Source organism: Heloderma suspectum, chromosome 2 (genome assembly GCF_057233095.1).
Source record: "Heloderma suspectum isolate Gila_16-S chromosome 2, 16-S_ref, whole genome shotgun sequence".
NCBI classification, from domain to species: Eukaryota; Metazoa; Chordata; class Lepidosauria; order Squamata; family Helodermatidae; genus Heloderma; species Heloderma suspectum.
Genome location: NC_139459.1, coordinates 106233735 through 106250650, shown reverse-complemented (window position 1 = coordinate 106250650; position 16916 = coordinate 106233735). Strand labels below are relative to the sequence as shown.

General features: G+C 41.5%; 1 protein-coding gene across 7 annotated transcripts in view; it reads right to left on the bottom strand.

Annotated features, from left to right (window-relative positions):
* The window catches only part of KDM4C (lysine demethylase 4C), a 336197-nt gene that overhangs the window by 87588 nt on the left and 231693 nt on the right, over nucleotides 1–16916 (bottom strand). For all 7 annotated transcript variants that reach the window (XM_084834476.1, XM_084834472.1, XM_084834475.1 and 4 more), the window contains one exon: nucleotides 2668–2723. In XM_084834476.1, coding sequence (XP_084690602.1) covers nucleotides 2668–2723 — 56 coding nt within the window. The remainder of the gene's footprint in view (nucleotides 1–2667; nucleotides 2724–16916) is intronic.

Below are 16916 nucleotides of genomic sequence, written 5' to 3'. Positions count from 1 at the left end.
TTAGCTACCTGGCGTTTATGTTGCAGGGTGCCGCAAGGTACCATCTTGTCCCCCATGTTATTTAACATCTATATGAAGCTACTGGGGGTGGTCATTAGGAGATTTGGGGCAAGGTATTATCAGTATGCTGATGACACCCAGCTCTATTTCTCTGAAAAATCTGAATCAGGAGAGGCTGTGCATGTTCTGAACCAGTGCCTGGATGCAGTGATGGGTTGGATGAGGGCCAAGAAATGGAGACTGAATCTTGACAAGACAGAGAGTCTATGGGTAGGTGGCTCACAGGTACAGGAATTGGGGAGTTTGCCTGTTCTAGGCTGGGTTGCACTCTCTCAGAAAGAACAGGTATATAGTTTTGGGGTACCCCTGGATTCATCATTGTCATTAGAGGCCCAAGTGGCTTCTGTGGCAAGGAACACCTATTACCAACTCATGTTGATATGTCAGCTACGCCCTTTCCTGGACAGGGATAGCCTGGCCATAGTAGTCCATATACTGGTAACCTCTGGTTTAGATTTCTGTAATGTCCTTTGTGTGGGGCTACCCTTGTGCTTGATCCAGAAGCTGCAAGATATTGAATGGAGTGCCTGGCCATGCACATATTAAACCAGTGTTGAAGCAACTGCACTGGTTACCTATTAGCTACCAAGCCAACTACATGTAATTATGATACTGTATTGGTTTTAATTAAGAACATAAGAAGAGCCACGCTGGATCAGACAACGCATCCATCTAGTCCAGCATTCTGTTCACATTGTTTAATGTTTTTTATTAATGCTTTATATAAATGTTTTAGCAATTACTATGTATTTTAATGTATATCATAATGTATTTTAATGTATTTAATTTTCTTGTAAACCGCTTAGAGATGGTCAGTGGTATATAAATCTATATACTACTACTACTACTACTAATCATAATACAGGGTGGAGTCTTTCAAAACTAGATACAAGGGGTCTTAGCCAATGGTGTCTATCCGCTAGTAGAACAGACATCACTTGCAGAATGGATTCCCCCTTCCTCCTGTAGTCCACCAACCCCCTCCCCATCAAACCTGCTCAAGGGTTGAGGGCCCCTCAGGAACACACCTCAGATTTGGGAGTGTGGGGGTACAGGAGGGAGGGGAGAGGGGAAGTCCCATTGTGTGATTAGACATCTGCTCACATGACATTGGATGTAGCCCCATCCATGGATGGGGCAGGATGAACTGTGAGTTTGCATCCTAAGGAATTTTCCAATTGTGTAATACATTCCCTAAAAGTAGTGAAGTAGTAAACTTGCCAAGGACACAACTTTACTCAAGATACTGAAGCAAAACAATGTAAGAAATAAAGATTTTGGAATGTCATAATTCAGTGTTAAGATGAGGAAACAAATGAACAATTTCTAAAGGTTTTACTTTAAGTTCTGTCCTCCTCACCCCTTTCCACAAACAGTTGCATTCATAGTGAGGTACTCTCTGCAACAAAAATCTGTTCAACTCTCCTTTAATGAGAGTCATCTAAATGCCTGATATAAACTGAGCATCCTTAGCACTAGAATCCTGGTTTAGTCTGGGAATTCTGCCTGGGGACTGAATATCCTGCTTCCCAGCAGGATTCATGAGAGAGCATTGTCAAACTGGTATGTTACACACTAATGAAGTCATCCAGACTAATTGTTCTGTGTGACCAACACCCATGTCAAGGTTGGCTTCTCTGGCCTGGCCTCTTCAGTAACAATGCATCTATCCCAAATTATAACAGCATCCACATTATTTCATTTTTGAATGAGGCCAATACATGAAGGTAAGACATTTTCAGTGGCTGCCCCATAACTGTGGCAGTCCCTAAGCCCTGGAGCTTCACCAGAATATGAGTGGAATATCTTCCCTAAAGAGCTGCAAGATTATATTTATTTAGGGTGGCTTTAGCGGCTAGGGTAGGTGGCAATTCTAATTCTGATACTGTATTATGTGCATTTTATGTGTGTTTTTCATACAGATTTTAGTGCAGTTAGCTATCCTGAACTCACAGCACTGAGTGAGTTACGAAATGATAAATAGTACTTAAGGATTTGGACAGTGTGTGAAGTGAATAGAAAAATATTTACTGTGGTCCACAATACAACAACTAAGGTATAACAATAAAAAGTAATAGGCAATATTCGAACAGAAAGTTTTTTTCTGGAGTTAAAACCCTGAGATATTGTGAAAGCCAATTATAATCATTGATTTTACAACACCTCCAGTTATCTATAGGCTCTTTATAAATCATGTTCATTAGCAAGATAACTGCAGATATTGCTTCATTATCATTGTGTCCCAAATGTCACATTTCAAGGAAATGAAAATGAATGGAAGATGATTTGCTCCATGGTTATCCAGTTTCTCATACCCATCCATTGGAACAAAAGGAAAATAGTTCCAGCCACAGACAGAACACTGGAGTAGATAAACCAACCTTCTCCAACCTGGCTCCCTCCAGATGTTTAGTCTCCAACTCCCATCAGCCCCAGAAAGCATGACCAATGGTCAGGAATGCTGGGAATTGTGATCCAGAACATCTGGATGGCCCCAGGTTGGGGAGGGTGATTGGCAATATCCCCATTACAGGCTCTGTGCTGTCAATACAGTAACAAAGCTGAAGCTGAGTGAGCTTGATTTTACTGATGAGCCCGGCCACTTACTTTTTGTCTGTAGTTTGCTTGAGTGCTCCACCTCTCAAATTACAGAGACAACATTCCTACACAAAAAATGGAAAAAGAATTAATCTTGATCGGCAAGAAGCTATCACTACACATTTGACTGAAAGATATAAATAATGAATGCTGCAACTGACTGATGGGGGTGGACACACACAACTTTGTAGTGCTAAGCTCCTCAGTATTTTCACTGATGTGCTCAAATATCAGGTCCCTCTAAAACGCTGATGGCGCTATCTGAGCAGAGAGCAAACAGGAGGCATTCTTCTGAAGGATGCAAATAGTGTCTGTGCTAGGTTTGACTAAAGGTGTAATAAATGAAAGGTAAACTTAAGAAAACCTGAATAATTATGTCATTTGGCTGATACAAATTATTATTACTACTACACTGTATTTTCTTGTGATGATTCTCCCAAATCCGGGTTCTGATTACACAGGGCACTTTTTTTTCTCAATGCTTGGTCATTGTGCTGATACTGTGCCCATTTTAGTCTCTAAACAGGAAGGCAATTAAATGCATGAGAGTTTATCAGCTTTCAGCACTCACAAAATACAGACCAAATGAAGGAGTCCCCAGACTTCCGCTAGGACGACTTTGGATCTAATCCAGGCAGTTTTACTATCTGTGTTAGGAGTTGCAGCTATATCTTCCATGATTCCATGATTTATACTTCAACTGAAAAAAAGAATCTGATAAGATTCTAGCATTTCCTTTTTATAGTGTTTATAGAGGTTGCTTGTTTTGTTTTGTTTTCATAAAGGCATATTACTGATCAAACCACCGGTAGTTAGAAATACTGAGCCCTTCTTTGATAGGGTACTATTAAAGTAATATTCTTCTGAAGAGCAGAGATTAAATGATCAAATGTTTGCAAGATCTCATTTCCCTATCTGGAGGCATTACTGCTGACAGTGGGCTGGATTAGGCCATGTGGCCAGAGCTCCCCCATCCCTGTTCTAGGGCATCATTTTTCCATTTTTCCAGCATAACTCTTAATTGTAGAGGTATTCCTCCAGTTGGGTGTCATTGCATTCTTGCCAATGGACCTAGAACTAATAATCCAAAGGCATTGTGCAGCTATTCCATCTTTTCTTCCTTCACACATTTTTCTGGTAAAAGAAAAAAAGGACCGAACGGGCTGGGAAAATGTGGGAGGGCTACAAATAGAAGATGATGTCATCTGGACCCTCTGTAAAATTCCATGAATGAGGCAGTGCAACTTCACAATAAAAGCCTCTTCTAGATGCACCCATTATCTCCTTACACCAGTTTGGTCTTACACACCTGGTCGCATAGAAAGCTCATGTACCAGTTTAAGTAAAAGTAACTATGTTCAAAGAACAAAGAGATCTAATGAGAAGACATCCTCCTCTCAAATAGAATGGCTCTAAATGGGAATTGAGTTTTATTGACCAGCTCACAGGGTCCTGCACACCCAATACCTCTTTTCAATATCTTGAACAATTCTCAGCAAACAAAATATAGAAAGAATGCAAACTCAATGAGATTTACCTACAAATAAATATGCAAGTGATGTAAGTATGATACACTTCTCAGCAGAGAAAAAGAGTAGGGTTTTCTTGAGACTTCCTACAACATCTTAGAAATGTTGAAAGAGGTATAAGGAGTTAATGAAATGTTGACTGGAACCAATACTGCCACTCCATGTTTAATTCATGTGGTAAACATAATTATTGTAGACTATACTTTTGATGTTGCAAACTTTAAAACACTGATCTTGTTATGTTGCCTGACTCACTACAAGTCATCCCACTTTTTTCTATATTAGTGCCTCTCAAATATTTGCAGGTTCTTATCACATACTCCCTGCATTATCTCTTTTTCTGCAAGCTGTATATGTTAAGCTTCCCTAGCTATCCATGAACATAGTCATTTTTAATCCTTCCTTAATATTTGTTGCTCTTCTATGTATTCTCTCTCCTCTATCTATGTTGTTATCATAATGAGGTGCTGTAATCCACATACAGGTGTATGCTTTTAGTGTAGCCATATTGAAGGTCTGCTAAGAAGTATTATTCTTTATCACCATAACATCAGCATTATGATCCACACACCAGTGGAGAAGCTACTGAGCAATGAAGCAGTAAAGTAGCTAGTTTCTCAACTAGCTGTCTGCTAAATGCAATATTGAAGACATTCCCGGGGCTGGTTCAGATGCTTGAAATCCCACCATGCAAAAGCAACCAAGTGGTGGAAGCAGTACTAGCTGACCAGCTGTTTCCACAGTTACAGGCAACACTTCCCTGTGGGGGGAACAATGACAATATGGCTCCTGCCCTCTACATGTCATTGACAATGACCTCACTACAATTAATCAATCATTTCCTCACTACCAAATCCTAAGGTCTTCACCCTGCCCCACTGAGATTGACCACCTCTGCTCCCTTTGTTGAAGGTGACCAACCTCTGTTCAGATGCTGCATCCTTAGGCCTTTAGGTCTTTGTTTTCCACTAGTTCTCTTCCTGCCTGTCAAATCTCTCATTCAAAATTTCCTCTGAGGGAATCTCCTGTGACTTCCCCCTCTCCACTGGAATTCATCAAGGTTCTGTTATTGGTTCCTAGTATTTGCTTTCTACACAATGTCTTTGGTTTTCGTTACTGCCTATATACTTATGATATAAAGAAAAATCCAACACTGCCTGCAAAAGTCTGCTTGCGCACAATGGAATTTTCCTCCCCACCCCCCACAGTCCCTGTGTCCCAAAAATCTGTTCTGGAGGGTCCCCGCAATTCTCCAGAGCAGATGTTGGAGGGGTGTGCAGGGGGAATCTGCTCCACTGACTGATGTCATTCTGTTGGCACACAATTGGATACAACCCATTGTTCTATATTCTGATCCTTTTCCATATCTCTAACTGCTTCTTTGATTTTCTGGGTGTCTCTCTGCTGTCTCAAACTCAAAGTGTTAAGGTCTGTACTGCTCAGCTTTCCTCCTAAACCTTCCTCTCCTCAGTGACTACACAGCCACTGATAATATCATAATCCATTCTGTTGAGCAGGCACAACTTGCTTTATCTCTCATTCTTTCCTCTCCTTTGCTCCCTTGCTCTGACTCCCCATCCACATCCAGCACATACTCATTCTCCTTTAATGCTCTCCATAGCCTTGCCCCCTTATGTTTCTGCTATCACAGAATATCACATGCCTGTGACTTCTGCCCTTCCTACTCTGCTGTCCTGAGCCACCAAAAGGTCTCCAGCATTCTTAACAGATTCTGTTCACTCTCCTTTTCTGCCCCTTATGCCCAGAACTACATCCCAGAATGCTTATGTGGTATCATCTCTTCACTCCCCAGCTCAAAAGCCACCTATAGGCACTTTGACTTAACTCTTTAGATGTCATCACTAAATTAAACAAAATACATGACTGCATTTGGTCAAATTAATTTGTTCCTTCCGGCTCTTCCTTCTTCCCTGTCCTCTGTTGTCTCTTTTCTTCTCCCTCACCCCATGGCCTAACTTTAGACTGTAAACAGGGTCATCTCTTCTGCTTACATAACTCTGTGGAACGCCATGTACTGAAGAGATAACTTCCAGACACTGTACATCATTATCTCTGGTGGGGAGTAAGCATTATTGGAATAATGTTATTTATTAGCTGAAGCTGTCATGACCTATATTTTCTAAGAATACTGTAATGGCCTTTGGGCTTTCCTCACCACTTTTTTTTTGCTAAACCTCAAAGAAGGGTCTATGTATTCTGAGTTGTCCTTCCCTATGTTGATTGTATGATTTTTAATTTATGGGTGGATACTACACTGGCAACCACAGCTGTCTTTTAAAAATGTAAATAAATAAATAATCATCGCTGGAGACAAAATGACCTGTGAATACTTGCACATTTAAAAATTAATGCAGTTCAGTTGTGCCTGAGTGCCTTCCATATTCCTTTGCTACTGACAATCAAGCTACCACGTTTCCTTCACAGTGCCATGGCTGACAGGAAGATAATCAAAACAAAACAAAGATCTGGCTGTATGCTCCTTGATAATTGGGTCATACATCTTAAATATTACTACTCCTTCACTTTCCTCTGTCTCCCTCTCTCTCCAAGAGCAGTGGCTCCTTTAGATAAGAACTGTATTAGACAGCTGAACAACTATTGTGTTATTAATGCAACAAGTAAGACCAACCCAAATACTTTAAATATGGCATGTAGCCATAGATTATTCAGAAAAAAGAGAATTCCCTAACTAAGTAAATGAATGGATCTGGCAATTTTTAATACTAAAAGACTATTGTAAATGTTTTTCACAATCAATTATGTTAGATACGTTCTTTCTAAATCTTTCATTATAAGTAATTTTGTAAGATAGCCAAGTCAAGATAAGATAGCTTGTGAAAGATAGACCATAAGTCAAGCATCAAAAACAAGGCATTTGTGATAACTCCCCTAATATTTTTTTTGTGATTACTCCCCCAAGAACTTAGACCTCCCCTAAGAATTATCATAAAACAGGCACAGTGAAAAGTATTTTGTGATGCTATATAATACACAATATTTTAAAAGTAAAAATGCAATGAAAAGCAGCGTGTTTTAATATTATTAGACTTGTACAAAGGTGAACAAGGTCAACTAAGCAAAAGTTAAATATGTTAAACAACATGTTGTAGCATTATACTTGGATCACACCAGTAATAACCTCTGATTTCATTATCAAGGAAGAAATTGCTCTCATGAAAGCAAACACAATGGGCCTTTGACAGACAAGACAGAAGAACAGATTGCTTCCAGTGAATATGTATATACATATTTGAGTGAAATAATGTAGGGTAAATGTATTTAGTATGCTTGCAATACTAGAAGTGGCAGATTACATATTCAGTTAATTGTGTATAAAGGTAACCTACCTCTGCCACCCCTGACAAAGAGCTGTGACCTTCATAATTGCTATCACTGTCAGATAAGTGCTCCTAAAAGATGTGCCCCAGCCAAGTGCTACAGAATAGACTCCATTTTCTCTATAAGCATCTTTTATCAGATCAGGTCAGAAGGTTACTTCCTCATCAAGCACATGCTATAGTGATTATATCTGAACATAATCTTCAATTTAAATAGCCTCATTAAAAGCTATGAAGTTTATGAAGTGTAAATGTGGAGAGGGAATCTATTAAAATGAACAAAAAACAAGCAAGTATGATTCTCAGAGTAAATTGATTTATCTTTTTTTAGTCAATTATTTTTCTGGCAGCTGAATGGGGAAAAAAAATCAGAAATCATACCGAAGATAAAACCATTTTTGTAAGTCCAGTATTACACACACACACACACACACACACGAGATACAAAACTCTTAGCCTGTAGGGCACAATTTTTTTTTCAAACAAGATTGGTGTGTATATATAAATATCTCCTGTATGTACCTGCTCACACCTTTCAGTCAGGGTGTGACTTCGATGGGGGCGCCCTCTTCTGGGTACCCCTGCTGAAGCAGCCAGGCAGATTTGTATTTTACCAAATACATAAAAATACATAAAATACATAAAAATATAAAATATTTTATATTTTAACTGTTTGTATGGCATTTTAGTCTTTTAACTGTTTGTAATCCACCCAGAGAATTTTGGTTATTGGGCAGATTAAATATATAATAAACACACACACATCAATTTTGTTTCAAAAAAGAATGCTGTGTCCTGCACGCTAAGGAATTTACATGTGTGGCTACAGCATGAAATGAAACTTCATGGCTCAGCTATCACTCTCTGAAAGCAGGCTGTAATGGAAGAGCTGACATAACCTTAAGTATAGTAGCGAGGAGGGCATCATCATAAGATTGTCCAGTTGATTTATTCTGCTAAAAAACGCGATGATTGAATGGCACTTTCAAATGACATGTTGTTGTTGATTTAAATTATTTGAAAGATAGTTTGTTAAGTTGTTTGTTTAAAATGTACAAAGTTCTTGTCTTAGACAATATGCCATATAGCCCATAGCAAGTCTCGATCTTCAGCATCCTGGGGATGAAATTTAATATGAAACTGCAGTGATTAAATATGAAGCTCAAAAATAAATACATATAAAGCATTTCAATCAAAATAAGTGTGAAAAAGTATTAAACTGGACAAGGGTAGTTAAACATGACCTGCTGTCAAGTTGGCTGTCTAGAACTCAAATTCACCATCATTCTCATGGCTAAACTCCTTCAGGAGTTGCATTGTATGTCACTCTTCCTTTGATGGGGAAGTTCTACTGCCTTGCTCACGATCTGCTTTTATCAGCAGAATAAAACATTAGAAAACCGAGAAATGGAGTATAGGGGCATGTACACAATACGGTGACTCACAGGCCCGACTTATGAATTATCTTTGCAGCATCATTGATGTTGAAAACACAGACGGCAGAATTGCATGGGCAGCCATTTTTATGAAGCAGTTCCTGTGTGGTTTTTCATGCAATTCTAACCACACCAGGGAACTGCCCTGAAGTTGCACTGCTTCGTACCAGGGTTTGATCGTGGCACTGAGCAGCTACATCTTTATCTCCTCGGTGACAGCTTTGTTGCAAATGTGACCCAATTCACAAGATATGTCTGTCATGGACTAGTGGCAATCTCTTCACACAAACACACATTTTCCTTCTGAAAGGAATCATCTACATCTCTTTCAGCTAGATAAGATTTTCATAATTATCTCTATGTCTCTAAATATGAGAGATATGATAGCGCTCTTCAAGTACTTGAAAGGTTGTCCCAGAGAGGAAGGCCAGGATCTCTTCTTGATCATCCCAGAGTGCAGGACACGAATAATGGGCTCAAGTTACAGGAAGCCAGATTCTGGCTGGATATCAGGAAAAACGTCCTGACTGTTACAGCCATAAGACAATGGAACCAATTACCTAGGGAGGTGGTGGGCTCTCCCACACTGGAGGCGTTCAAGACGAGGCTGGACAGCCATCTGTCAGGGATGCTCTGACTTGGATTCCTGCATTGAGCAGGGGGTTGGACTCAATGGCCTTGTAGGCCCCTTCCAACCCTACTATTCTATGATTCTATGAAATACACTTGGGTCTCACTGACGTACTCAGATGGGTTCTGAAATTGTTATGCTTGAATGGTGAAATTTGTTACACGGGTGCTTGATTAATCTTGATTAACAGGAAAATCTGAAAATGGGTTATTTGTATACCTGCCCCACAAAATGGAGGACTTAGGTGTGCCCCAAAATTATTATGACACTTCCAGACCACCCAGAAAGCAGAAATTTGGCACTTACAGTCCAAGACACTAGAAAAATCTGAAAGGGAGACACCTGTAAATCTCTCCTTAGAAACAGGGGGCATTAGGTATATTCCTACATGATTAACATGCTCACAGGCCATCCAGAAAGCTGAAACTGAACACATATGTAAGCCGAAGATACACTGACTGCTAGAAAAATCTGAAAAGCTTCATTTCCCAGTACTGTATAAAGACACAAATGACTACCTTCTAGAAAAGTTTGTGTTATCCCAAAAGATTTTGCATAATCAGAGAAACTGGAACAATCCACAGAAGATATGCACTAGTGAGCCACATCTGTAGATCCTAGACACTTGTCCATCATATATTCCCAAGGGTTTTATGATATGCATCTCTCCTTGATACTTTATATGTTTATGTGGCAAAACATATGTGTATTGACAGCAAAACACCACTAATGCACCAAGTATGAATTGGACAGAGGTTTATACAGGATCTATAAAGCATATTTGGGAGGGATAAGTTGCATTTCTTGTTGTTCAATATTCTACAGCTGTAGAGTATCAGGTGAGAACAAGCGCTAAGGATTATTCCATGAGAAGATCAAAATTATTTCCTTTTTTATATTGTAAAAGTATAAAAAAGCACTAACCAACTATTCGTCAATGATCCATTGCAAATTTAATGGATTAAGGAGCTAAGACATTTTTGCTTATATTCTCCATTTCACATTTACTGCTCAGAATTATGAACAGAGAGTAAAGGATTTTTTTTTAAACGGCTGAGAACATTTACGTTAGTGGTTCCTTACTTTAAGAATTGGATTGATTTTCAGTCTTTAGCATTATTTGCTTCTTGTAATTTTTGATTCCCTCTGAGCTTTTTAGCTGTGTGTAACAAAACTAAGGCATCTATGTTTGAGCAGAGTGCCAAAAGGATAAATTCAGTCCTACATGCTGTATAGTATACTCTGTTCCCTGGATTGTCAGTCATTACTCTTCCTGACTTTACTAGCACTTTCTGCTCAAAATGTTTAAGATTAATGAGGCATTTGTTCTCAATCAAGAAGCTATGTGTGAGTATAGTTTCACTTTCAAGAGCAAGACAGATGAATTATGAAACCCTTTTTAGTCTTTTTATTTCTTGAGATGATGCATGCCGCACCCCCCCCCTTTTAAAGCAGCACCTTAACAAAGATGGATTCAATGTCAGTCTTCTGTCTCAACAATTATTATCAGTCATACGGTAAATAGTGCAGAATAAAATAAAAATGTGCATAATCTTATGAGTGGGTGTGACACATCCTGAATAATGCAGGAGTAGAAATGAGGTGTTGCGAGTTTTGCTAAAGGGAATGCCTGGGGTGATGGCTATAGGAAGTTAGAGTACTCAGTTGTATGTACCTTAAGTATTCTGCTTCTCTGCAGCTGTCATTTCTAAAATGAACATGAGGAGGAGGAAAAAGGAGGTGTGGGATGGAAAGCAGTGATGCTGTAATTGTGTGTCATCTAACATATCATCACAAATGTTAGTTATATACATGCTTCTTTGGAACATACTGTATAACATACTTATTCAAAGCAATCTCCAGATTTCCTTCCTGGTTTTTCAGTCTCCATCAGTGTGATGCATATTCAAAGCTACTTAGCACTCATTGCTAATTATATCATTTGATGAAGTCATTTCCTCCTGATCAACAGAAGGGTAAGTATTTCCTGAAGACAGGAACTGAGGGCCCTAATTCAGATCTTCCCATAATTCTTGATATTACAAGTTTCCTAAAGGAGGAAAACTTCAATGCAACAAAATCTACAAATTTAATTATTTAACTCCAAGAACTGAGCTTAAATCTCATGAGGTTCATGATGTCAGCCCTTTCAAATTAGAAGCAATTTCTCTTTAAGGGTGGAAGGGGTGATCATGCCACCATTCTCTCCCTTTCCCCAAAGAGAGTTAGCAGCCTCCTCTTCTTCTGACCTCCTTAAGCGCTGCTGGCAGTGGCTGGAGCAAAGCTGGCTGGTGATTCTATGCCTGCCTGTCTTTTTCCTCATTCCAGGCTGACTAAGGCATTCTCAATCACTAATGAATTTCTCTAAGAAGGCAGTAGGCATCCAGAGAGTCCAAGAGGACCACCCTGCCAGATTTCCAAATACGGTTTTGACTTGTTCCCCCAGAGCCAATCAGGAAATGCAGGTTGCTTACCTGTAACTGTAGTTCTTCAAGTGGTCATCTGTGCTTTCACACATATGGGCTCTGCACCTGCGCTGAGTCTCTTTCGGGAAACTTCTAAAGCTGAGGAACGCTTTGGCAGGAATCCTCCCCCACCGTCCACTACATATGTACCAGAGGGTTCCTGCCTGTTCCTTCAGTTCCTTGAGACTGACTAGCATGGCCTCGAATCCGAGGGAAAAATCACACCTCAGTACCAACATCGAATTCAACATTGACACCAAAGTGGGAACAGTGAGTGGGTTGTGTGAATGCACAGATGACCACTCAAAGAACCGTGTTTCTTCTTTGTGGTCTCCGTGCAACACACATATGGGCAATTAAAAAGCTCGTTTACCAGTGGTAGGTACGTGTCTCATGACAAGACTGGTGACAGCATGGCTCATCCAAAAGCACAGTCGGAACATGCCTTAACATCTAGTTTGTAATGCTATACAAACATCGAAGGTTTCAACCATGTCACCGTTTTGCATAAGTCCAACAATGGCACACCTTTGCCAAAGGCTGTAGACACCTTGTGTTGAATGTGCCCAAACATGAGACAGATGTTCCAAGCTTGGTAAGTCATAGGCCAACCAATAGTTTGCACAATCCATGTGGCCAGCCTTTGAGAAGAGACAGGGAGACCCATCTTGGGACCACCGTAGCAAACAAAAAGTCATTGCATCTTATGGAAAGATGCTGTTCTTGACTTCTAAAAAGCCAATGCCCTCTTTACATCCAGAGCATGCAACTTCCTTTCCAGGTCAGAAGATGGGTCTGGGAAAAAGTTGGTAGCGAGATGGATTGGTTGACATGGAAATCAGAGACCACCCTTGGTCAATGTCTGGTCTCAGGTCAATCTTCCCGTTATGAAAGATCACGTAAAGATGATCAACCAGTAAAGCACAAATCTCACTAACATGTTTGGAGGACATGCTGACAACCAAAAAGGTCACTTTCTATGACAGCGACCAAAGATCTGTCATGGCCAGAGGTTCAAAGGGCTTTGAAAGAAGGGCATGCCAAACAACTGGAGGATTCCACTGAGGTTCTAGAGTTCTCACCAGAGGTGCCAAATTCTTTAAGCCCTGCAGGAACAGATGAGTAGAAGGGTGAGTGAACAGGGAAAATCCTTGAACTTGCCCTCTATAAAAGGAAAGAGCTGCCAAATAAAACTTTACGGACGAAAGCTTTAAACCTTTCTGAAACAAGTGATGCAAAAACAAAAGAACATTTTCAATCAATCCCTTAAGTGGATCAAAACCATGGAGACTTGCAAACTTCAAAAACAATGACCACTTAGCCACATGGGACTGACACATAGCTGGCTTCCGAGCCGTGTCAAAAACTGCCTGGACTTCCAACGGGAGCTGAGTACCGGTTGCTGAATCCTCCAGGCCATTAGTTTCAGGGTGTCGAGATCTGGGTGCCAGATCCTGCCTCAGTCCTGAGAGATCAGATCCGAGGATTGCAGAAGACATAGGAACTGCCTGTTGGACAGATGCAGTGGGGTTGCAAACTATGGTTGCCTCGGCTACCAAGGAGCGATCACAATGCAGTCCATCCTGTCGCGTGCTAGTTTTTGAAGCACCCTCGAGAGAAGGGGGAATGGAGGGAATAGGTAAAACAGCTGCCGGTGCCATCATTGAAGTTGAAAGGTGTTGTCCAATGACAATCAACCGATCCCCGCTCGCGTGAAGAATCTCTTGCAGACTTCATTCAATGGGGTCATGAACAAGTCTGTTGTGGGCCAACCCCATTTCAGGAAGAGATGATGCAGGAGGGAGGTAGACATCTGCCATTCATGAGACAATTTGTACAACTGCCTCAGATTGTCCACCAAAACATTGTCTTCTCCTGCAATGTGAACAGCGCTCAAGAGAATGTCCTGATAGATTGCCCATTGGAATACATCCATCGTGAGACTCACAGGCCTGGACGAATGCGTGCCCCCTTGCTTCATGATGTGCCACAACACCGCTGTATTGTCAGTCAGGATTTGCACATGCCTTCCTCGAAGATAAGTCTTGAATGCACACATCGCCTTCTAAACAGTGAGAAATCTCAGGTAGTTTATGTAATGTTTCTTTTCCACTGCAGACCAGGTTCCCTGAATCCGAGGTGGACCACAATGAGCTCCTCATCCTGAAAGGGAAGCATCTGTTGCCAATATCCATGTAGCGGATGCTTGGATGAAGGGAGTGCCCTGACATAGGTTGTGTGGTTGCATCCACCAGAGGACAGAATCTGCTATTTGGTCTGGAATCCTTAGGTGACAACGCTGAGCATCGGTGGTGGAATCGAAGTTTCGTCCAGTTCTGTAGTGGTCGTATCTGCAGCCTTGCCCAATGAACAACTGTGATGGTTGCCACCGTATGTCCCAGGAGTGTCTGCACAGAGTGAGCAGTAACAACCACTGAAAGTAAAGGGTCTCTGCGAGGGCAATCAACTGCTCTTGCCACTTTCAAGGAAGGTAAGCATGTGCAACTGTCTAATCCAGCAATGCCCCTATAAATTGGAGCTGTTGTGTTGGCTTCAAAGTTGACTTTTACCTGTTCATATACAGACTCAATGCTCCAAGAAAGTTCAGAACAATCTCGATGGCATGAGAAAGGGAATCTTTGGAGTCCTAGATGAGGAGCCAGTTGTCCAAGAAAGGGTAGACTTCAGTGTCTTGAAGTCAAAGGCACGCATACACAACTGCCATGCACTTTGTAAAGATTCTCAGGGCAGTTGCCAGACTGAAGGGCAGGACTCGAAATTGGAACATGTCAGTACCGATGATGAAATGCAATTACCTCTGGTGAGCCTCTGTGATTGCTATGTGGAAATATGCATCCTTCAGGTCTATGGCCACAAACCAAACACCCTTCAGAAGGAGAGGAAGGATTGAATCCAATGTGATCATTCTGAATTTTCTGGGAGAAATAAATTCCTCAAGTCCATGATTGAACAGAGGCCTCCATCCCACTTCGGTATGGTAAAATACCAGGAGAAGAAACTGTCCTCCAGCTGGTATGGCAAAACTCTTTGAATTGCTCCCTTTTGGAGCAGGGTGGTCGTTTCCAAGAGGAGGACTGGCGATGGAGGGGTGACACAAACTACACCCAACTGGGGAAGGGTATGAAACTCTATCATGTAACCCTGATTATATTTAACACCCAGCTGTCCATTGTTATTATTCTCCAGGTTGGCAGGAACCAAGCCAGGACTGACCTGAAGAAAGGTTGGCTGGGGAGATCAGGGATGGCAATCATCAGAAAGTCAACACCGCTGCTTGGAAGAAGAGTCAGTCCTTCCACGATCCTGACGATACTTCGAAGAAGGAGCAGTCTGCTTCTTCTGCTGCTGAGGAAGCTGGTAATGAGAATAATGATCAAACCGCTGCTTGATTGTGTAAAGTTGATGGCAGAACCATCTGTGCAACTTGTACTGTTGCTGTGGAGGTTGAGGACCCATCTTTCAGACGGTTGTCTTTGCCTTCTGAACAGAGTCCATTTTTTCATCAGTTTTGGCATTAAAGAGTCTTTCACCATCAAAAGCAAATCCTCAATTTGCAATTGAACCTCAGGAGTTAAGCCCACAGACCTCAACCAAGCATGTCTCCACAAGGTGATTACACCAACCATTGACTTGGCGCTAGAGTCAGCTTCATGATGAGAATTGTAAATCTGCTGCCTGGACAACTTGACAGCTTCCACATGAAAAACTCTTGTGAGATCCCTTTAGTTGTCTGGGAGATAAGCACAAAGACAGCCCATCTTCTCCCAAAGGAACAGCTGATATCTGGCCATCATAGCCTGATAGTTCACCACATAGAGACTGAGAGCAGCAGAAGAATACATCCATCTCCCCAAAAGATCCAGTCTTCTACCCTTCTTGTCAACAGGAGAGGCATGAACTTTCTGTGACTGGCCTTGCACCAACTCCACAAAGATGGAATCCGGTCATGGATGTGAATATAAAAATGCCGTGTCCTTCTCTTGTACATGGTATAGGGATTGAGCCGCTTAGACATCGGTGCCAGTGAAGACAGGGCCTTCCATGACTGTTGCACCATTTGGAGGAGGGTTGGGAGGAAGGGGACCGCTACCCGTTTCAACAATTCAGTATGGACTGCATCAAAAACTGGGTCCTGGACATGCTGCTCTGGTTGATGCACGTCAATACCTAGTGAATGAGCCATTCTGCTAACCTGTTCAGAAAAATTAAACATGTCCTCCAAAGGAGAAACCCCCTCTTGCATTCCCACCACATGGTCTGGTGAGGGAACAGAAGGCGGAACAGAGGAATACGAAGAAGAATCAGACTGGTAATCATCTGCCAAATTATGAGGTGAAGATGGCCCAAGAACCAAGACAGGTGGAGGATTCGTCTGTACCACAGGTGAAGGTGGTAACTGTGCTGGCTTGACCAATGCCGTCTGGCTCCATATCAAAGATGACGAATGAGGAGGTACAGGCAGAGGCAGAACAAAACCATCTTCCGCAGGGAGGTGAGACAAAGTCGCGGACGGCTGAGAGTGGTACCAAGGTGAGGTTGCTCCAAGGTATCTGATTTGATCATAATAATATTCGCGCTCCCAAGAACCATGCCAGTCAGTCCTCACAGGCATAACGTCTTGGTGGTGGATAAGACCATTCAGAACTTCTATCCCAATCGCCCTGAGCAGACCTGGACCTCTCCCTATACTGATATTCATAGCGACTATCACCATAAGGAGACCTGAACGCCTCAAAAGGATGGAAATGATGTTCTTGGTCCCAGGGAGGGGATGGCAATCAATGTTGAGAAACCTCATCCCTCACTGAAGATGACAA